Source organism: Orbicella faveolata, unplaced genomic scaffold (genome assembly GCF_042242905.1).
Source record: "Orbicella faveolata isolate gen_17 unplaced genomic scaffold, um_ofav_v1 contig_47, whole genome shotgun sequence".
NCBI classification, from domain to species: domain Eukaryota; kingdom Metazoa; phylum Cnidaria; class Anthozoa; order Scleractinia; family Merulinidae; genus Orbicella; species Orbicella faveolata.
The window spans coordinates 917,871-940,492 of NW_028301577.1; the positions used below are offsets into that span (position 1 = coordinate 917,871).

The 22,622-nt window shown below is 36.4% G+C and overlaps 1 protein-coding gene across 2 annotated transcripts in view; it reads right to left on the reverse strand.

The window, feature by feature from the left end:
• Window positions 1-1,766: 1,766 nt before the first annotated feature.
• The window catches only part of LOC110046421 (uncharacterized), a 34,657-nt gene continuing 13,801 nt past the window's right edge, over window positions 1,767-22,622 (reverse strand). Inside the window, exons 5-20 of one of the 2 annotated variants that reach the window (XR_016204082.1) lie at window positions 20,204-20,253; window positions 19,153-19,213; window positions 15,849-15,984; window positions 15,280-15,468; window positions 13,917-13,951; window positions 13,390-13,465; window positions 11,467-11,540; window positions 11,207-11,300; window positions 10,643-10,704; window positions 8,039-8,165; window positions 7,673-7,806; window positions 6,045-6,098; window positions 5,514-5,627; window positions 4,996-5,118; window positions 3,828-4,796; window positions 1,767-3,789 (exon numbers count right to left, since the gene is read on the reverse strand). Coding sequence is in view for 1 of the 2 variants with exons in the window: in XM_089279209.1 (XP_089135335.1) it covers window positions 4,602-4,796; window positions 4,996-5,118; window positions 5,514-5,627; window positions 6,045-6,098; window positions 7,673-7,806; window positions 8,039-8,165; window positions 10,643-10,704; window positions 11,207-11,300; window positions 11,467-11,540; window positions 13,390-13,465; window positions 13,917-13,951; window positions 15,280-15,468; window positions 15,849-15,984; window positions 19,153-19,213; window positions 20,204-20,253 (1,524 nt within the window). In the remaining variant the exon portion in view is untranslated. Of the gene's footprint in view, window positions 4,797-4,995; window positions 5,119-5,513; window positions 5,628-6,044; window positions 6,099-7,672; window positions 7,807-8,038; window positions 8,166-10,642; window positions 10,705-11,206; window positions 11,301-11,466; window positions 11,541-13,389; window positions 13,466-13,916; window positions 13,952-15,279; window positions 15,469-15,848; window positions 15,985-19,152; window positions 19,214-20,203; window positions 20,254-22,622 lie in introns of both variants that reach the window. The other variant, XM_089279209.1, reaches the window with a different exon arrangement.

Genomic DNA, 22,622 nt, shown 5'->3' on the forward strand with positions numbered 1-22,622 from the left:
ACAAAAATACTATTATCCTTTAAAAATCACATGCTTTACACTGAAGTTATTTTTTTTTTCCATCAGGTTAATTGCTTAGTGAACCTGGAATCACATCAGAACAATCATAATAATTGCATGTTTGGATATTTCTATCAGTTGTCACTTACAATTTCAGACTCTTTTCTGTCATTGCTTTTTAACACGGATAAAGACAACAAAAGCCCTCATCTGGATGACCAAAAGGTGGCCATGGCCACTTATTAGAGGTGGCCAGGCAATAGAGGTTTTATTGACAGTATTTTACTGACAATAATTTCGTGACTTTGATACCTGGCTGCCTAATAGGACTTCAACTGTACTATGATCCTGTCTCATATGGTGCCAGGCTCCACACCTGAGTGTACAAATTGACATATTTAATTTTTTAAGCTACTTTATTACTTTTCACTAACTTGACAATGATATGACAATATCTAAAGGTGGTGCATTTTTAATGTTTTATTCTTAAATATTTTTACATTAATCTTAATAAATAGCAGGTCTAAGAAAAGAACGTCAACTGTAAAGTTGAATTTGTTTACAGAGGTTTTCCCAAGAGTTGCAAGTGAAGGGGAATTTATTTTGGTTCTATCAAAATTGAATAACCAGGAGATTAACAAATCACCACTACTACCAACATCCACAATGTTGGGGAATTCCAAAATTCTTAAACTTTCAGTTTCATCTTTTTACAGTATGTCTCAGTTTGGAAATTCCTAACATGTTTTTTGCATGTTGGATAACAAATCACTTTTAGTCATAACTTTAAGAGTTGATGAGAGAGTCAAGGAATATTTGTCTGTTTATTGAAATAGAAATCTATTAACATATTGGGAATAATTCTATTAGCTTCAATTAATCTCTGCTGTGATTCAGAAAGTTCAATTAGGTTAAACTACAAACACCTCTGAAACTACAGTCTCCTTTCTTGGTTGCTCAGGAGAATCAATGCAGACAATGCCTGGAAATTATAGTTTTCGAAGGCAGGTTAATGTTTTTCACAAGGGAATAAAATCTTCATAGATTTACCTCCAAACAGGTGGCCTAGGAAAAAAAAAACAGATTCTGACTGAATTCAAGTCCAAGGCCCAGCTTTGCAAGTCTATCATTGAGTTGGGGTAATCTATCATTGAGTTGTTAAGCCATTGGGAACTAGGCAATTCCAAGTTGCTTTTTATACGTGAGAAGTGATATATATACCATGATGAATATATGGAATCAATCAAATAAATTTTGTAGTTAATTTTGATTTCAACTATATGTGGTTTGTTTTTTAAACTTACTTGACAAGTTTCTTTTTCTCTCAGTTTATCTGTAGTCAATAATAATTACTGAATAGGGATAAACTGGAAAAATGTTAACTAACCTGAAGAAAATGAACCACATATAGTCAAATAAACAATTAAGTGAGATACAAATTAACTACAACATATATATAATCAAAATGCAGTGAAAAGAAAAAAGCAGATCGAGATCTATGCAGGACATTTTACACAGAAGCAGTGGAAGAACGCCCAATTATTTTCAGGTTTTCTTTCATCCCCTGCAGTTTAGGGACTTATTGCTGTAATCATATACTTGTCATCTCAATAATTATTAAGTGTTTGGCAAGTGAAATGCATTTAAAGGTGGAACTGCTTTGGAAAATGGGGCCACGGTAATAACAAGGAAAGCTTAAAAAAAACTGTTGAAAGGTCAACCTTTTTCCTCATTCTGAAAGGAAACATAATTTCATCACAAACAAATAATCAGAAATCTGCTCTTTATTCTACTCTCCAACTACCTTCCCTCTCATGTAAACATTTTAAAATGTTTACACTAAGTACATATGTATACATAATGTACGTCAGTGAACTATTATGTTTTTATTATTAGTTCTACCACTTAAGGCTGGTTTTCACTAGCAACGGGGTCGGAGTCATAGTCAGAGTCATAAGAACGTTTATGACCTAGTGACAATCAAAAATCAGAGTTGTAAGCGGAGTCAAAAGATCGACGGAATCGAGTCAGAAAAATCGGAACGTTTCCATTTCTTCCGATTCTGTTTACGACTCCATCGTTTATGATCCAGTGAAAACTACATTGTCGGAGTCAGAAGCAGAAACGGAAGAACTAACCAATCTCAAGGCCCGGAAATGAACATTGTGATAGGTTTATTCTTCTGCTTCTACTTGCGACTCTGACAATCTATTTTTCACTGGATCGTAAGCAACGGAGTCGTAGGCGGATGCAGTGTTCTGCTTGACTCCATCAGTTTGATTTTCACTAGATCGTATCATTCTACAGTTCTGATTACGACTCCAACTATGACTCTGTCGTTAGTGAAAACCAGCCTTTACTCTTCATTAAAATGCGAGGTATTTATAAGTGAGAGTTTTTAATGAGCCCATCTGGTATTTTTTCAGTGTAATAAGCATTAGATATAATGGCGAGATATAAGGTTGTGAGAAATAATGATTAAGGTAATTTCCCAGTATTTCATTGCGCATCCTTACTGTGCATAATTTATGGCATCATTAGTGCGCGTTCATGCACATGCACATTGAAAACATGGTGGATTTGCCTTGATATTGAGTTCTGTCAGTTTAAAAATGGCTATAGCTCACTAATGAGCTCGGGCACCCCAAATTTTTTACCAGTCATTTTAATCAACTAATCATTAGCTTTGCGCGAGAAAAGACTGATCCGGTTTCTACGTTTGAAAATTGAATAAATAAGAAAAATTGCAGCTGCACTATAGTCTTTTCTATTTTGTAGTTTGATAGCCATGGCAAGCAATTTGGTTCCAATATTTTAACAAGGATTCAGCTGTCTGTCAAAATCAAACTTAAAAAGTTTATTTGTGTCTGACACAAGTATTGACTGTAGTTTGAGTCATGAGTCTGGGCTCACAAAGAGTTTACAATAACTTGGAATGTGTTCTTGTAATAAGCATTAAATAATGCTAATATGGGACATTTTCAATGCCTCACTGCTCCTTAACATGCATGGGCACCCCCTTTTTTATTTTATAGTTTAAGTTCTCATATGATAAATATTCATTGGACAAAGTTTGAACAAAAATCTATGTGCAGTTTTATTTTAGGGGAATGGACCATTTTTACAGTTGTCTGCTCAGTGACCTGGCCTTTGTATGGCATTGAGGTCAGAGTTGACCTTGTTTTGATACAGACCTCACTGCTTTTGTCATGTAAATGCACCTAGTTAGCATCAGAACAACTTGTTTTACACAACAAAAGCAGTGAGGTCTGTATCAAAACAAGGTCAACTCTAGCCTCGCTGCCATACAAAGGCCAGGTCACTGAGCAGACAACTGTAAAATGGTCTATTACCTTAAACCCTTGCATATTAAACACCAGGCTCAAATAACTGTTGAATTAAAATAAATGCCAGGCCCACTGGAGAAAGTTTAAAATAAATGCTAGGGGCATTTAATCAATAAAATGCCTAATCATACCTAAATCTATTGAAATTAACTTGATAACACAAGCACAACTTGTGATTTTACTACTAGAACAAGAACCAGTGATAAGGAATTCCCTCTGATCCATGACTAAGCCGATAGTTTGTCTCAACGTTGCTATGCAACTGCACAATGAAAGCTAACACCTGGATTACACAGAAAAATCAGAACTGGTTCTCGTTCTCCCAATACGGTGCTAATTACAGACAAAGAAAGCCCTATATAACTATTAAAAAAAATGTATTGGTCCCTTGTTCCAAATGTTTTCTAATCCTCTTAGTATTAAAAGATGTCTCGAAAACAATCTACATTGTCCTTCACTGATTGATCACAGATTTCTAACATAAATCTTACATTAATTGGTATTGATTGTTATCAATTATTGTTATTTCATTGACTGGTCAGTCTGAGGTGCAGTGTAGGCCCCTTGCTCAATATGTAGACCTATTTACATAGTAACTAATATACTGATGCAGAGTTAAATTACTAAACAGCTTCTGAACATGCTAAGATCTGGTTTTAACTCAAACCTCTCAAATTATGTACTGAAGAACATGCTATACCAATTCTCAACCACCTTGCATGGCAAACTAAATTAAAAAATTATTGGTCTAACAGTTAACCAAGAGGTATGGCCTCCTATAGAGGTCTTTTTTTCAGTATATACTTTTCTTTATCTTAAGATATCTCTGCTTCCTGTTTTCTACTCAAGACTGATCAACATTTTCTGTTACCAGTGACAATCCTGAGCATGCACCACAGAAAGACATAGTTAGAACTCTTTTAATATTAACCAAAAGAGAATTCTGGCCATGGCCATGTTCCCATACAGAGTGAATAGAAATTTGCAATAGTAGAAAAGGGAATCTCAGCTAAAAAAAAGAGATAGCATTTGTGCTGTGTAAAACTGTTTCTGACCAGAAATGTAACTTGTAACACTTGAACATTATGAAGTGTACAACCTTCAATTTTAATATTACATTTATCATTAAGACGTCAGTTCAATTAACACAGTAATAAGCGCTCTATCATTTTCACTTGTTAAACATACATAGAGCTTTCTGAAATGTAGAGATGAAAGACAGCTTCAAGGTTAATGTTTAACATGTTATATCCTCTATGATTCATCCACCTCCTCAATGGGAGGTTCACCTGGCTCCAACAAGTCTGCATTAAAGCCATCGTCTGTTTCAGCAGTACCCTGAGAAGTACTAAGCTGCCGCAACACAAGCTTCTTATAGACACCGTTATTGGCTAGTAAGTCCTCATGACTTCCACGCTCAACAATGTGACCCTTGTCAATCACCAAAACCTGTTAACAATAATGAAGGCACTAGTTAAAGGTTACATTGTGATGAAGAGGAGATAAGGAGTATTTTCTCCAAGTGGCTCATCACAGCATTATCCATTTCTTAACATCATTCATCATCAAAATTTATCATTCTAAACAGCTGCTTGAGTAGGGGTAAGAGCAGGCCCGCATAAAAAATGATTGTCCTCAAAACACACACCTGGTCAGCATTACGGACAGTAGACAGTCTGTGTGCTATAACAAGAACTGTTCTGTTCTTCATGGCACGGTCAATGGCCTCCTTCACATAATGTTCACTTTCTGCATCCAAAGCACTTGTTGCCTAGGAAGAATTAATGAAACGTAAGCATAAATCATCAAGATATACTTCTGATCTTCCTGAATAGACATCTTACTCCTCTGGAAGTGAAAACACTTGCCTTTTAATTGATTTTTTTCCCCTCGAGCATTTCATGATAATTTTCATTTCCATGCTCTATTGGTCTATGAGAATGTGGACCATGAAAATGTGGTGGATTTCGATTTGTTAAACAAGTGAAAACAGTCACTGCAACCTACAAAAAGAATTGATCTTGTCTGCATGTGCACAATGGAGGGGACTTAATTTTTACCCATAACTAGGGGATGTTATATGCTACTCAAATACATTGTCACTGTATTGATGTGTAGATGTAATGATTCCTTATACTAATTGATCAAAACAAAGTTATATGTTACCTCATCAAGCAAAAGAATGTCAGGGTTCATCAGAAGAGCACGTGCAATAGCCACACGTTTTTGACCTCCAGACAACTTCACACCTCGTTCACCAACTTGGGTTTTGTATCCTTCCTAAGTTTTCAGGCAATAGAATAGATGCTCATGATCTTAATCTGAGCTAACATCTTTTACACATAGCATAAAACACAATGATGTCTTGAACTGCTAGATGTTTTATAAAGTCTGCAAAGTAATATGCTACTGGCAGACAACGAATAGACTGATTAACTTTTTTTCGAACTGTACTGAGTTCATTTGTTTTTTGGGTTCACACAGTCAAGGACTGCTACGACCCAAACCAAAATCATGACATGATATCAATTTTAGCCATGGTATTCATCAAGTCAGCTTTGAAGACAGGACTCCACCCAAACACAGCCAATGTTCCTGACTGTGTCATTAGTAAAACAAAGGTCTCGCCCTAACTTCCCTGTGGGTTGACAAGTGAGTGCTACTGCACATATGTACAGAGACATGTTTATTTCTTACCTCAAATGCAGTGATGAAATTATGAGCATTTGCCTGTTTGGAAACGTCCTCTATCTAATGAAAGTGAAAATTTAATAACTAAAGGAATCTTATTTACCTGTACCATCTGCCACTTAATTTCTCAAGGGAGGGGGTGGGGAGAGGTGACCTTTTAGGGGTTAAAAAAAGAGGTTTGGGTATCTCTGGGTGTTCAACCTCACAAGGTCCATAGCAGGAGCGTTTGTGGTCCCTTACAAGGTATAATGAACAACTTGCATCACCAGCCGTAGAAATTTATGACAATGCCTTCATAAACTTTACAAGTAGAAGGTATTCAAAGCAACCATCTTTATCGCTTTTAAACTTAAGAGAGTGTCAGTTAATGTGTTTTTGTACAATAATTGGTACCTCTAAGGGTTGAAAAAAATTCAAGCCACACCTACAAAACAGGATCTTAGTACCTCTTAAAGGTTCTTTTCAAAATTTCCAATAAGCAGGTTCACTGGCCTGTTTACAATGGTTGAAAGACAAAATCTTAACACTTTGTTGAGGTGGCTCTGATGAAAACCCTCGCATGAATCATTTGAAAGATCATCAAATTTAAGACCTTCAAAGACTTTCTCAAGATCCTGAAAGATAACGTTTCAAAAACTGTTTCAAAATTCCTGACATGATAAGGATCTTCTGAAGAATGTTGCAAATTCTGATAGAAGATTCTGATAAAAATGTTGAAGAACTGTAGGATCAATCTTCAGACTCATAATTATTTTCAACAGCATCCTCAAAGATCTTTGCAAAACTCATTGAAAATTATAAGTGTTTTCACCAGATCCACAATCTGGAAATTAGGTATGATATTATGTAGAGACTGCAGCTGTTATCTATGTTTAATTAATGATACACTTGAAAAAAATAATCCATTCTGATTGCCTAAGAGCAGCGCAGTTCAAATGTAACACCAGTGTTAAAGTGTCACACCAGTAAAAAAATGTACCACAAGTGTAAATTACAATGATTTCTTAAGTTAGCATGAAGACACTTCAAGGCTAACAATATAATGGTCATCCGAGGTATATCAAAGGTGGTTGAAGTTCACTTGAAGCCAAAGATAATATTTGAAAATCAGACAAACCCAAAATAAATGAAGACCTTTAAATATCAGAGCTCTGAACATTTTTGGACACCTCTGAGGATCACCTGAACCCCTCCACAAGTTTCCAAAAGTCATCTGGAGATTATCCAAAGATCACCGAAGATCATCCCAAAATTGCTGAAGATTTCCAACATTTTTGGAAGATTTTGTGAATTTTTCCAGGAATTTTCAGGTACTGTGGCCCACCTATGCATAGCCAAAGACCTTAAATTGTATATTCTCATTGTAGTATTAACAAGTATAATCACATAATTATTCTTGTGTAATTTGGAATAAAAAAGCACTTTTAAATTTTTGAAACACTTCAAGTTGCATTCCCCCCAATGGGCTTTTATGATTTTGTTAGCAAAAAATATATATATTTACTTGTGCTTATTTATGACTAATTGCAGTTGAAATCATGAGATTATCCATTCAAGTTAAACCAGGAAATGTCAATAACACTTCAGACTGAGTGCCACTTTATTTCTCATTCAATCAATGCTACATGACTCACCTCTTCCTGTGTTGCTTCACGTCCATATGCAATGTTACCAGCAATTGTTGTGGCAAACAAAACTGGTTCCTGGCTTACAAGAGCAATCTTCCGCCTCATCCAGAATAGATCCAGTTCACCCAAGTTTGTTCCTCCTAAATGCCAAATCCCAAATAAAAGCCATCATCTCCCACAACTTGATTCAAAATTACCATGTGAAATTAACATTGATAGGTAGTTTAATTATTCTCAACACCTACCTACATGTATGAGTTTGTTGCAAAAATAGTAGAGAGAGAGGAATGAATCACTGCTGTGGAGTATGGACAGACTAAACAATTTATGATTATGCTAATGACCAGTAGCTTGTTTCATTTCATATCACACCTATAGAGATACTGCCTGACTTAGGATCATAGAATCTCTCCAGTAAGCTAATCACTGTAGATTTGCCTCCTCCAGAAGGTCCAACCAGTGCAACAGTCTCACCAGGTTTAAGTTTAAATGACAAACCCTAGGAAATGTAAAATTGATGATGCATCAACCCTAAGTTTTACAGGGCTTTGAGCTCTTCATATGACAAAAAATGTTTAATTACCAGTCTATTATACCTTCTACGAAATACAATACAAGGTTAACGTAGTAAATCCAAAAATGCTCTCAATTACTATCAATAATGTAGTGTTAAAAAATTGTAATACTTAAAAGCTAATGCATAGACCCCCCCTTTTTATTTTTTTTTTTTGTATTTGTATATTTTTTTTCGTGTTCTGTGTAGTTACTTAGCTGTCACATTTTCTTTTTCTTTTATGTATGAGAAAAGTTATTGAACATTGTAAAACTTCAACAGTGCATGTAAGTGTAATGTACGTGTGTTTTAGGTGTATTAATAAAGTGCTTCATTTAAAAAAAAAATACCTTCTACGAAAACCATAAAATCATGGCAGAATGCCTTAATCCCATTCAGACTTGGGGGGAGGAGGGGGTGTTATAATGTTTTAGTAAAAGACGGAACATCATCTGGGAAAAATTTGCATAACATGCCAGTGTTTTTTTTAACTTGTTATTTTCGTGGTAACTGGATTTTAACAGGCAATTTTTTTTAATATCAAATTTTCCTGTTTTTATTTACAAAATTTAACTTTCATTCATTTATTTGTACACTGGTAGGCTGTTTTAAAATGAAAGACGGTACATGATGAGGGCCCCATTAAGAGGGGAGGGGGGAGGTATGAGTATCCCAAATCCTGTTAACTTCTGGTCTGAAATTCAAGTTGCAAAAATTAATAATTTTCCTTCTCTATATCCTGTTTTATCTGATCCCAGTGTTGGAAACTAGCGCTCACCAGTGCGAGTGTGAAAATTGATCACTCCACCGTTTGGCCAGTACGATTTTCATATTTGGCAAATCATTTAAACTAAATATTAGTAACACACCTTGATATTTTTGAATTTGCCAAGAATATTTCTAAACGCAAACTTACCAGTGCTTACCAACATTTTTTACCCTTTGAGATGCCCAAATAATAATAATCTGGGTCTGCAGTAATTGGCTACTTAGCTGTTGCAATGTCCCTGCCAAACCTCTACATATTGATTGTAATGTTTTTTTCTTTTTTTTTTTGTATAATGAAGGCAAAGCTAATAAAGTAAAATAAATAATTTGCCAATGTAACGTTATACACAACTTAGTGTTCCATAAATAGACAAAATGGAATACAGCTTCCTCACAGTGAAAATTTAAGCCCCGTCTTGAAAATGGAGGTTTCGCTCTGAAAACGCATCAAATGTTTTCTGTCCACACCATGCCAGAAGAATTTAAAACCACAACAGTCACCCTTCATTTTGGATTTGGATTTAAGGAAAACTCGGCCAGGGAAATCACATGGTTTTTGTGACGCCATCATTAGCAAAAAATTCCATTTTCAAAAAGTTTTTGGTTCATATGAAAATGAAAAGTTGGCATTTTCAAATTCCTCCAGATTGAGGAGCATTTTCGATACACTCCATTTTCTTGACGGACTAGTGTGGACAGTTGGCTTGACTGTAGAAATAAAGCTCCTTTTCAGATTCCCTTGGCATATTGAGGACACTGCCTTAGGCCCCCGTCACTCTGAACACAAATCAAATGTTTTCTCTCCACAGTACGCCAGACAAATTTGAAACCACAGCTTTATTTCTATGGTTATGCCTACCATCCACACTAATCCGTCACAAAAACAAAGCTTTTCAAAAATGCTCTTCAAACTGGAGGAATTTGAAATCACCAGGTTTTCGTTTTGGTGAGGATGAAAAACATTTTAAAAACAGAGCTTTTCAAAAACAATGACATCATGACAATCATGTGATTTCCCTGACCTTCATTCAGCTGTTTTTCAGTTAACACTGTGGAAATGTGGAAATATTTCCAAGAAATGTCAAAAGTTGATGATTAAAACAAGAAATAAACACTGGAATTTTTTCACAATCCTAAGGAGAAGTCTCGTAAATGGACCAGAACAATAAGTCTCAACATGAAATGGGAAGCTGGGCGTCTGTGATTACTAGATACCAAAAATACCTATGGTTTGTGAATCATTCCAGAGATTTTTTGGGGGAGAAGGGAGGCATCTTTCTGGGCGAGTGAAAATTACACTGGGTGAGTGCAGTTTGAGAGTCACTCGCCCAAATGGCCAGTGCTGTCAAAATTTAGTTCCCAACACTGGCATCCTGTTAATTTTTTACCTAAACATCCTGTATCCAGAAAACCCCAAACAGGACCTCTATTATATAATCCTCTCAAGCTGTTTACTTCAAATGAAACAGTTTTGGGCATGCCATAAGGTGTATAGCCCAAAAGTTTCATTATCACTGCTTACATGTTATTTTTCTTCAAGTTTTAGAGAATGAATTCCACCCCCTCCCAGGTCTTAGAAAATCATGGTTACATTACAGACATATACCAGTAACACAACTGCTCCATTAACAGATTGTAAATAGTCCGTTCTTTACCTTGAGCACATCAGTATCTGGTCGCGATGGGTAGGCAAAACATACATCTTGAAATTGGATAGCTACCAGAAAAAGAAAAACTTAGTTAAATAATTATATATTTATTTAATCAAGCCTAACAAATCAGAATATTGAAATAGGATGAATTTTGAGAAGTTTGAATTGCAAAATATATTTACAGATAATAAAAGCCATGACATTATTTTTCCCTGTACCTGTATTTATATTAAGTTATGGCTCAATCAAAGTAGATGGTAGTAGTTTTTAATTATTGGTTTACAGGACTGTCAGTAAGGGCCGTAACCTGTATCACCTGTTACAGCTGAGTATGTTTGATGGACCCTTGATGTTATGGGTGAACTGGCCTGTAGTTGATACAATTCACCCATAAAGTAACAAGTTTGCTATGGGTGCCAAGATCAAGGCTACATGAGGTGAATTAAAACTTAACAACACCCCTGGGTTTAGATGTCATCAAAACTCTCTGTCCTTTTTTCATTTGATGGATGTAAGGTGGTATATTAAAAGTTTGGCATAGAAACATGTATAACAGTTAGAACTTACTTTGATTAACTGAGGGCAAAGTTAGTCCTCCTTCCATGTTAATGGATGGTAAGCGATCCATCAACTCAAACATACGCACTGATGCACCTACTGCCTAAATGAAGAAATATAGTTGACATGTACATGAAACTGAAAAGACCATAAGGAATTAAACCATGATTATCCAGAATGAATAGAACCTGTTACACCAGTCATGAAAGAAAGCAGTGTGCAGATAAGTGAGCATATACTAAATTAACCATCAACATTGATCGACTAACCTGCATAAAGTCACCATACAGAGACGAGAGGAAGGCAAAAGCCATGGCAACATTTAGAGTGTAGAGCATGAAAGCTTCAAAATGAGTATAAAGAAAATTTTATAAATTTGACTCAAAACATATTATTTTGTTTTAATATACACATAAAAGTACAAAACAAGTGACCCTACAGAATTCTAGCAAAGATGAAATTTCTCAGACCGATACAAATGAACACAATGTGTATGAGAGCTATCAAACATTTACATAATTATCTTAAAGGACCCTAGTCAGCCTCTGCCATTTTCAATGCCATCAAAATTTTTGATATTGCACGGTGAAGCAAAATCATATTGCTTTACTGTAAGTTGTGTACCTGAAAGTATGTTTAACTATATTTAGTAGTTTCACAGAGATTTCCTTTGTTTTGACATGCTCCAAAAAATATATAATAGCCAAACTCTTGCATGTAAACAAAAACAAAGGTGTGACCAACTAGGGCCCTTTAAGAGCCAACTTTTACAGTTACTTTCAGTAGGTGGCAAGACATACTACTGGAACCACATTTTCTATACTGACATTTACTCATTGAACATTTACTAATTTTCTTAGTCGATTTTTTTTCCTTATTATTAATCAGGCTCCACATGTTGAAATGTGTCCCAAAAAATGCTGAAGTTTGTCAGTAGCCTCTTCAATGCCTGTGCTGCCTCTATCTAGTGTCCACTATAATGTTGAAAGTTACTCTATGTCACTCTACCGTACTCAACTGTACTCTGCACTACTCAATTGTACTCTATGCTACTCTACTCTTATCTACTGTACTCTACTGTACTTTATTGTACTCTATGCTACTCTACTCTTATCTACTGTACTCTACTTTATTATATGGCTAGCTCCGTGAGCGGGTAAGATGAATCAAATCCTGCGCTGTGATTGGCTACCCGAGCGGGCAAGATGGAGCTAGCCGCCGTGTCCCGCAAGAAAAATTTCCGCAAAAGCCATATAATAAATCCTTTATTGACCAAGCTTGTTTGGTCAAGATGGCTGGATATTGGCCTTGTTCTTTTTTGGCAAGTTTATGGACCTCAACTCCGTCTCGGTCCATAAACACACAAAAAAAGAACTTGGCCAATATCCAGCCATCTTGACCTCACACTTGGTCAATAACCCATACGTAATGTACTCTACTGTACTCTATGCTACTCTGCTCTGCTCTACAATATGCTACACTTTGCTACTCTACTCTACTCTACTGTACTCTTAGAGTAGCCTGAGTATGATTCCCTTTTGGCAGACTAAGAATAAATGTCTTTGCATAGTTTAGACTCGCTTCTAATACCATAATCTTCAGTGCGTAGAGTAGAGTAGAGTAGAGTGGAGTAGAGTACTTAGCGAGGCGTAATGTGGCATGGCATGGTGTGGCATGGTGTGGCGTGGAGTAGAGCACTTAGAGTTGAGTAGAGTACAGTGTAGCATAACCTAGCTTAGGAAAGAGTTAAGAGTAGTGTAGTGTAGTGTGGCATAGCGTAGAGACTATTTCCTTTTGGCACGTTAAGACTAAAAGTCTTCCAGTAGAGTAGAGTAGATTCCAGTATACTAAAAGGACTCAAAGTCTTGCAATGTAACTGGACTTCTTTTTCACTTGCCCAATGCAAACTTTACTTGCCCCGGGCAATCATCAGATCTGGATATTTTCCTGCCCTGCCTTATGGAATATATTTGTTTGCTAACGTCACAGGTACATTCCTTGGGACAATCCAAGTCAAGATCGATGTCCAAGATCACTCAGATAATGGTTCATCAAAGGAACCAATGAAAACATGACCAGAGTGGATTCATCAGTTCCTTTGATGCACCATGAGCTGAGTGATCTTGATCTGGTTCACCCGAAAGGAATGCACCGCTAAACATTATTTTTTAATTAAATGTGATATTCATTACCTGTCAAAATACCAACATTCAATGCCCCCTGATTGACCAGACTACCACCATACCACAAGACCAACACAACTGCACCCTGAGATAGCAACAAACATTCAACAAATAAGATTATTACTTACTACCTGGACTGATAATGACCACCTTGCAGCAGCACTACAACCTTGATTAGCATAATGCTGGGACACTTAACAGTTTCTTCCCCCTTGTCCACTTTGCAATGATAAAAATTTGATTTCTCTTTTAGTTAAGTTAGCAAGTAAGTATTCTTGGAGTTTCAGTTTCTTGGAGACCTAATAGCATCTTTACATTATTGGTAACCAACACTAATCAAAGATGATAAACATATGCCAATGGAATTTTCTTTTCTTACGATCACATTAAATGTATATTCCTGAAAGATGACGACAACTTGAAAACATAATTGATGTCCCTGAAAGCTTAACAGCCAACTCAGGTAGCTAAACTGACTAGGCATACAAAGAGAGACCAGTTTCTCTGTAACAACTGTGTGACTCATTAATACATACCTGACCTATGATACCAATAACACCTTGAAACAAACCTGCATGTAAAATGGAGGAAAGAATTATTTGGTTACCAAAAACAATGTGATTAAATTGCATAACTCTCCCCCTTGGCAAAAAAAATTCTGATCAGGTCTAGCAAGTATGTTACTGTGTCAAAATCACTTATTGTTTTTGCTCACCCTTACTGTGCATACAATTCACATGCTAAGTTTTCAACCCACCTAAAATGTTCAAATGAATAGTGCTAAATATTTTGACAAAACCAGAAAACATTTTTGAGGTTGATATTTAAGAGCTTAGAAAAGGGGTCTGCAACAATAGAGGAACCTGCTCTAGAAATATTTCTAGGCAACACAATTACCCCCCATTTGGCATGAAATTTGTCCTTGGACATTAATTATAATTATCTGTTCCTCAAGGTGCAAAGTTTCCCTTGAGCTTTGCTCTTGGAAAACTCTACCCTTTGCAGAACAGATAACTTTATGCCAAGTGGACATAATTGTTTATATAAAACCCTCTGACTGATAATTGTCTCTAAAAGACATCAAAGAAGGCAGTTGGTAGGTAAAGCATGGAACAAAAGTGCATTAATCTAAAATGTTTTGAAACATAGCTACAAATTCTTGAAAATCAATACATGATACATTTGAAAATCAAGTGGGCTAAGAGCTTACCGGGCATGGGGGGAGTTTTTCCTATAATGACCTCTATGGGGAGGCTCTGCCAAAGAGGGGTACCTTTTTTTGAGTTTCAGGTATTTAAGGACATGGATTTTACAAGCTTAGGTATGTGAAAGGGTAGGGAGATCTTTTATTTAGTCATTTTAAAGAGCTTTTAATTAAAATATTTCGAACAGACACATGTTGTGTCATTTCATTTATTAGACAATGAGAAAATGGCAAGAAGGCTTCCTTTTTGGGTGACTCATTCATAACACAGGTCAATTATGAAAGCATGTAAGAAAGTGTGTGAAAGGAGTACCTTATTTATTGAAAGGTATACAAAATGCGGGACTCGGAAAAAACTTGAAAGTAGCTCTAAAATTTTGCTTACCCTGGGCAAGTCTTAGTTTGCTCTTTTAATGACTTAGTTGGCAGATGACTTGCTTGATCTCTTGCCCACCAGACAAGTGAGAATGAAAAGTTACTTACCCAGAAGGAGAATATACTTGTCCTGGATGACTGGATGGCACTTTTTTCACACCCTGAAAAGTGGTACCTCTCAAAATGGCATACAGAAGGGTAAGGGGTTGGACCTCGGGGCAGAGCCTGCCTGCATAAAACTGTCTAGAGTACCACTGCCCCACCTGGCGGGGAAGTTTGCTTTGTTATTAGGTGTAATTATTAATAACAGGTTTCTGTACCTGAAGCAAGGGCAAGTTTAGCTCCAACATTGTAACTCTTGTCAATGTCTGCTTTATAATTATCCATGGCTTTTCGTTCCTGAGAGAATGATCGAACAGTTCGTATGTTGCCAATTGATTCCTCCGCAGTTGTTGATGCAGCTGCTAGCTCATCTTGAAATTTCTTTCGCAACCCCTGCACAAACCGCCCTACATTTTCAAGAGGCAAATATCAATGCATTAGTTTAATTACTTTGGTTTTGTGCATCTAGGTGGCTTGGAATAAAAGTGACAAACACAAACAAAAGAACAAATTGAATGCAAAGGATAACATCCAAAGGAGTCCATCCAGATTTGACAAAATTTCCATATATTATTGCATAAACTAGTGGTTATTCTTTTTTGCATAAGAGCTGGTATGTAACCAAGGAGTTGGTGAAAAATAGACAGTGTTGGGTTGAGAACAAGATGGTTTTGTAATTGTACCTACTGGTGTGATGAGAGGAAATGATGATGATTCTTTTTTATTTCCTTAAGTAGTCTATGGAACAGGTAAGTGTGCAAAGAAAAAGAGAAACCACTGTACAAACCATATTGCTGAGCTCCGATTCCCACAATAGGCACTACAGAAATAAGAACTCCCGTCAGCTTGGGACTGAGAGTGAACATAAACACCAGTGAACCAATGATCTGAATTATGTATCGCAGCAACATGGACACATTCACCTAGAGTACAAAAATTAACCAATATGTTATAGCAAAATAAAACCTTATACTTAGCTTTCAAAGGCTTTAGTTAGTGTTAAGGACACTAGACAAAGGTCAATTTTGATTAGTTAATAATTGTCTCTTTATCTTAGTTACAATGTTTACTTCTTTTTTATTGGTTTTGTAATCGGACCTTTAAACATCACCGCGTGCATATAAAAGCTGAGTTAGCGTCCCTTTAAAGTAGTTTTTCTTTCCATCTCGCGTGGTCTTGTCAACCTTGAACTCTTGATGTTTTTTGATTTCCTAACCCTTGGCTCAAGCAGGACCGATATGTGCATACCTTTGTCATTTTGATTAGGTTACGTTTTTTATAGCTATGGGCGAAGGAATACAAAGGAACATTTGTACAATGTTGATTGATTTATAATTGTCTAAATTAGAAAGTGTTCTGAACGTTACTAGAGTGAACGCCCACCTTTTAGGCTCGAAAGCATTGAGCTGTTAATTAGTTCCTTTTGTTGTTTACTTCTGTGATCGAATCTTATTTAGTATCTTAGCGTAGTATTTACGCTGGTTATTTTTTGATGTATTGTTATTCAATTTCGTTATGTTATCAATTCCAAGTCGTTAGTTTGTCTCGTGTAAGTTTTGACTATTTGTAACGCAACTTTTCTGCTAAATTGAAAGAAATTCGTTACATATTGTTATTTCAGTTTACGATCGTGTATGTTGATGTAATAAATCGCCGATAACTGTCATCTTTGGTTTTCCGTGGTTTACTTGTCTACCCTTGAAGACGACCTGTAAAGTAATCCCACCCACTAGTTTGTCGCGACACGCCTAGAGCTTGTTTTGTTTCATCTCGTTTTGGAATTTGCCAGTCGCTGCAGATGTTACAGTTAGTATTGGAATAAGAACGTTCTCTGATTAAAAATATATTAAAAACATAAGCTTTCGGCTATCAGTCTATAGCCTTTAACGAATGAAAAATGTGGTGCGCAAGCGAAAATATATACGAATGGGGTGCGAAAAATTGAGAATAAAAACAAGCGTGAAAAAAGCAAGAAGATAAAAATGTAAATGAGGCCTGATTACAATAAAATAGAGTATTGCCTAGGCAACGGTTTTAAGTTGTTATCCGCGTTGACAATTTTTGCTGTGTGCCAAGATTCTAGTGTTTTTCGAACGCAGTAATTGCCTTTGTCAATGACACAAACATTGTCGAAATCAATGGAGTGATTGTTTTGCCACGCATGGTTGGCAACATTAGAGCCATTTGAATAGTTCTTCAAGTTTCGTTGATGTTCCTTTTTTCGGGTTTGGAAGCATCTTCCGGTTTCTCCTATGTAATTCCAAGGGCAGTCTTTACATGGAATTTTGTAAACAACATTACATTGAAAATCTGAGGGTTGTCTGAACTTTGGGGACGGGAATTCTTGTTGAAGGGTTTTAAGTGGTTTGTTGACAACTCGGATATCATTTTTGCGGAGTAATCTTGTGAGGGACTTGGTTAGGCCGCTGATGTAAGGGAGACATGCAAAACCCTGGTACGTATTAGATGGATCAGCCCATTTGAAGAACATAGAAACCAGTTCTTCTGGTGGAGGAACTGAAGATGGGGGTGGCTTCTTATTGAGGATGTTAGAAATAACAGCCGGTGGGTAACCATTAGCTTCTAACGCGGCCCTAACATGATTGGTTTCACATGTTTTTCCTTCAAAGCTGCTAGGGAGGTTGGATGCCCTGAACAGGAGGGTCGAGGCCATGCTGATTTTGTGTTCTTTTGCATGATGGGAAGAGAAATCCAAATAACGGTCAGTATGGGTTGGCTTCCGAAATATATCAATAAAGGCAACTCCATTTCTTCTGGAAACCAAGGTGTCTAAGAAGGCAATTTGACCGTTGTTTTCAAGTTCGATTGTGAAAGAAATTTTGGGATCACAGGCGTTAAGAGTATCATGGAAGGAAGAAACGGCGTCTTTCTTGATAATCACAAAGCTGTCGTCAACATATCATTTCCAAACCCTTGGTGGGACTGGTGAGGTACTGATAGCTAAATCCTCGATCGAGGTTAGCAACAATTGTTGCTAACCTCTGTATGGAAGTGATTGGGCATCCAACCTCCCTAGTAGCTTTGAAGGAAAAACATGTGAAACCAATCATGTTAGGGCCGCGTTAGAAGCTAATGGTTACCCACCGGCTGTTATTTCTAACATCCTCAATAAGAAGCCACCCCCATCTTCAGTTCCTCCACCAGAAGAACTGGTTTCTATGTTCTTCAAATGGGCTGATCCATCTAATACGTACCAGGGTTTTGCATGTCTCCCTTACATCAGCGGCCTAACCAAGTCCCTCACAAGATTACTCCGCAAAAATGATATCCGAGTTGTCAACAAACCACTTAAAACCCTTCAACAAGAATTCCCGTCACCAAAGTTCAGACAACCCTCAGATTTTCAATGTAATGTTGTTTACAAAATTCCATGTAAAGACTGCCCTTGGAATTACATAGGAGAAACCGGAAGATGCTTCCAAACCCAAAAAAAGGAACATCAACGAAACCTGAAGAACTATTCAAATGGCTCTAATGTTGCCAACCATGCGTGGCAAAACAATCACTCCATTGATTTCGACAATGCTTGTGTCATTGACAAAGGCAATTACCGCGTTCGAAAAACACTAGAATCTTGGCACACAGCAAAAACTGTCGACGTGGATAACAACTTAAAACCGTTGCCTAGGCAATACTCTATTTTATTGTAATCAGGCCTCATTTACATTTTTATCTTCTTGCTTTTTTCACGCTTGTTTTTATTCTCAATTTTTCGCACCCCATTCGTATATATTTTCGCTTGCGCGCCACATTTTTCATTCATTAAAGGCTATAGACTGATAGCCGAAAGCTTATGTTTTTAATATATTTTTAACCAGAGAACGTTCTTATTCCAATATGTCTTATCCTGGTTACAGTTCTATTTTTACTCGTTACAGTTAGTGAACTATTGCAGCCATAATTCATGCTCCTTTTTAGTTTTGTACACTATAATTATAACAAACTGTTAAGAGATTACTCTCCATGGTACCATGGTAGTTTAGCATAATGAAAGGGTAGTGACTTAAATGCAAAGGCAAAAATATCAAATAAATTCCCCCAACCAAGTGGTATATTTTAAAGAAACTTACTGTTAATGCATTTTGAATAACTTGTGTATCTGATGACAGCCTGTTGATAAGCTCTCCAGTTCTAACAAGGGCAAGCAACAAGCAAACAACATTAAATTAAAAATATGCTGTTTCATCTAAATAAAGTGCGTAATTATGTTTTTTTTCAACTTCCTTTTAGTACATCACATTTTTTTAGGCAGTTTTACGATTACAAACAGCTGACACATGAATGCAAATCTGAGGTCATAGAAACTTCAAACACAATAAATTCTCTAGCCTGCTTGCAGATTAGAGAAGCAGGGTTTGTAGGTGGAGAAAACATAAATGTGCAAGAATGTCCTGGTCTTTTGAATACTGCCAGTCAAACCTCCTGCTGATTAATGCTGTCTGTAAGACATTTGCCAATCAGCACAGAATGGCAGAGGTTCATTAACATTTTCAGCAGGAGGGAAACTGGTTTCCATCGGCAGGCAAAATGTTTTGAACTAAACTTCTCAATAAGAAAAACTTTCCTGTAGAGATGGTCAAACCAGGTGGCAATTAAAATGACCATCACAGCCCATCAATTTGCCTGGTACCTGGCCCTTAATGAAACCCCTGGGACATTAGGGACAAAACCTTGTCTCCATTTTTCAGGAACTTACAGTGATTTTAATGAGACCCAGTCTCTGGAGTCATTGTGACACGCTTCTAGCAGTCAATGTCAGTGGAACTTTTCGAGAAAACAGAAACATCCCAAAAATATAATGCAACCAAAAACATCGTTTTTGAAAAAATCTTCACCAATCATCATTTTGCCTTGATATTTGAGAGATATTCAAACCCTGAGAAATACTTTGCTAGTTCTCCATCTCTTCACCCCCTTCCACATAGAAACTTGGTTGAGCTTATATGTACATGCAGGCTCTTCCTGAGGATTGACAGTTATTTCAATCTTAGCCCAAGGAATTTCACAGTTAATATTTAACAACACTAATAGAGGCTGTTCATCTATGGCTACTCAACAATGTAACATTACACAATACTGCCACATCATTTGCTGCATTTTCTAACAAAGGCTGGGTCTTACCGGTTATTGTCAAAAAATGCCACTTCTTGTCGCATGATGGCATTAAACAGCTGGATAAGAGAAAAATAGCTTTATGATCAACAATCTTCATTTGTATGATTGAAACAGGTACTGCCTGAGAGTTTAGTTCCAACAGTTCACAGCAGTATACTGCTGTTATGGATATAATATAATAATAATAATATAATATAATATAATAATTATATTCAGTGTGTTATTGACCCTCTTCTCATTACAATGTTTTAAATTTTAAAGTCTTGGATTCATGGAACTGTTTACAGTAATGATTTGGTTAATTTGACAAGTTTTTTGGTTGCGATATACAGCAAGAAAGAAACTGGGAATTTATGATGAACGTACGATGTTACATCGGTAATGGTAAGATAACTTAATAGTAAGCCATAAAATGTTTGACTGAACAAACTACAGTAATCTGACACGTCTCCAGATTAATGTAGATACCATCTTATTTTGTAACAGGCACACATGTATAACTCCCTCACTCACCAATCACATAACCCCTCCAACCCCCAAGAGGAATTTTTGCTCAAAAATACTCAAGTTAAGAGAACTTTTTGCATTTTATATGAGTCATAAGTTTACCCTTTTTACACAACACAACACAACAACACTACTTCACCGAAAATTGAAAGAAAGAGAAAAAAACCTGACACGTTGAATGTCTGATTTAATTAAATTGCACTTCAACTTGGTGCCACGCAGTCTTCAAAGAACATCTGAACAGTTTTCATACTTTTTACCTTTAAGAATATCGGACTGAAAAGAATGTTATAAAGTGCCCATCAAATGAAAATATTAAACTGCTACTGCAGAGACGTAAAGGCTGTCCAGAAATGAAAGCTTCTTTTTTGTTTAATATCCTGGGAACAATAGCCGATAACTTGTCAGCTCTAATTGAATTTACTCCAATATAAAAAAAAACAAAAGTGTTAAGTTACCATGATTTCTAATGGTTAGCAAACATCTTGTGGGAACAAGTGGTGATGATTCGTCAGCTCTAATTGAATTCACTCCTTTGTGAAAAACAAGAGTGTCAAATTACCCTTTGTAACTAAAAAAAACTCTCATTATATTTGCATGCAACAAGAACAAAACAATCGTTACCTGCACTTACTATTGTAAACGCTAGAACTGTTTCAAAACTAAATAGTCTCGTCTTTTCTAAAACATGTCCTAAGAACTAGAAGTGACGATTCGTGACCTCTAATTGAATTTACTCTTTGTGAAAAACAAAAGTATCATGTTACCTTTGTAACTAAAAATAAAAATATCTCGTGGCATTTGCATACTACTAACTCATGAACTGTTTCAAAACTCAGGCTCATCTTGGTCATAACTAGCCACCAATTACACTGAACATTATGCACTCTAAAACAATCCAATGTATGTATGTAACTGTCATACTCTGCTCCAAACTGGACTAAAAATCACAAACTGGCAACATACATGTCAGTCTGCTTTATTTTTCAATTACCAAAGTCCTTGTGTTTAATACAATAAAATGCCCCAGACTTCATATACCTCAAAATTTCCTTTTTCTTCAACTACAATTCATGTTGGTTATTAATGTGAATAAGCGAAAACCCTGATAACATTGAAGAGAAAAGTTTAGTTTCATTAAAACGTATCTTCTCATTCCAGCAGTAAACAAGAACCATTATAATTGTAAAATTGTCACAGAATAATATCTTTTTGTTCTCTAGATGAAATTAATCGTAGTCTCTTCGCTTTTGACATCAAAACTTATCAATGGATGCTGAAGTTAATGACACGCCCAGAACACTCTTTATGAACTCTGCAGTAATATTTAGGTTTCAATACAACACACAAACGATTTAAACCTGGTCACAACCTCTTCACATTCCCAGTAGTGCAATCCGCCCCCTAAAATACAATTGATCCTATCATAGAAACCACATTAACTTGTTTCACACCTTACACCTAGTAGTAGAGCAGCTGAGACTCAATTAAAAAGCTTATCTAATAGGAAAAGCTCACCTTCATCGCATGCTCGTAGTTATATGCCAGACACTATGTTTCTTTGACTGATTATCCAGTTGCAAATGATTATCAAACCTGCCCACAAAATCCTCAGCCTAACCCACAGAAAATGTTGAAGTAAACCCAATATATGAATACTTCCTCCTCTTTTAAAGAAGAATAAATATGGCCGTTCTGAACTGTATCGGGATCAAATCTTCTCACATACCATTTACCTTCACATCAAGAAATTTGATTGGCTGTTTACAGTAGATCCAATCTGATTGGTGTGACATAAATACATCTCTCACTCACTCACTCACTCACTCACTCATCCATTGACCCATCCATAACATAACCCGACGTGCCAACTAAGAGGTATGTTTTTTTGCAAAAAAATAACTCAAAAATTGAAAAA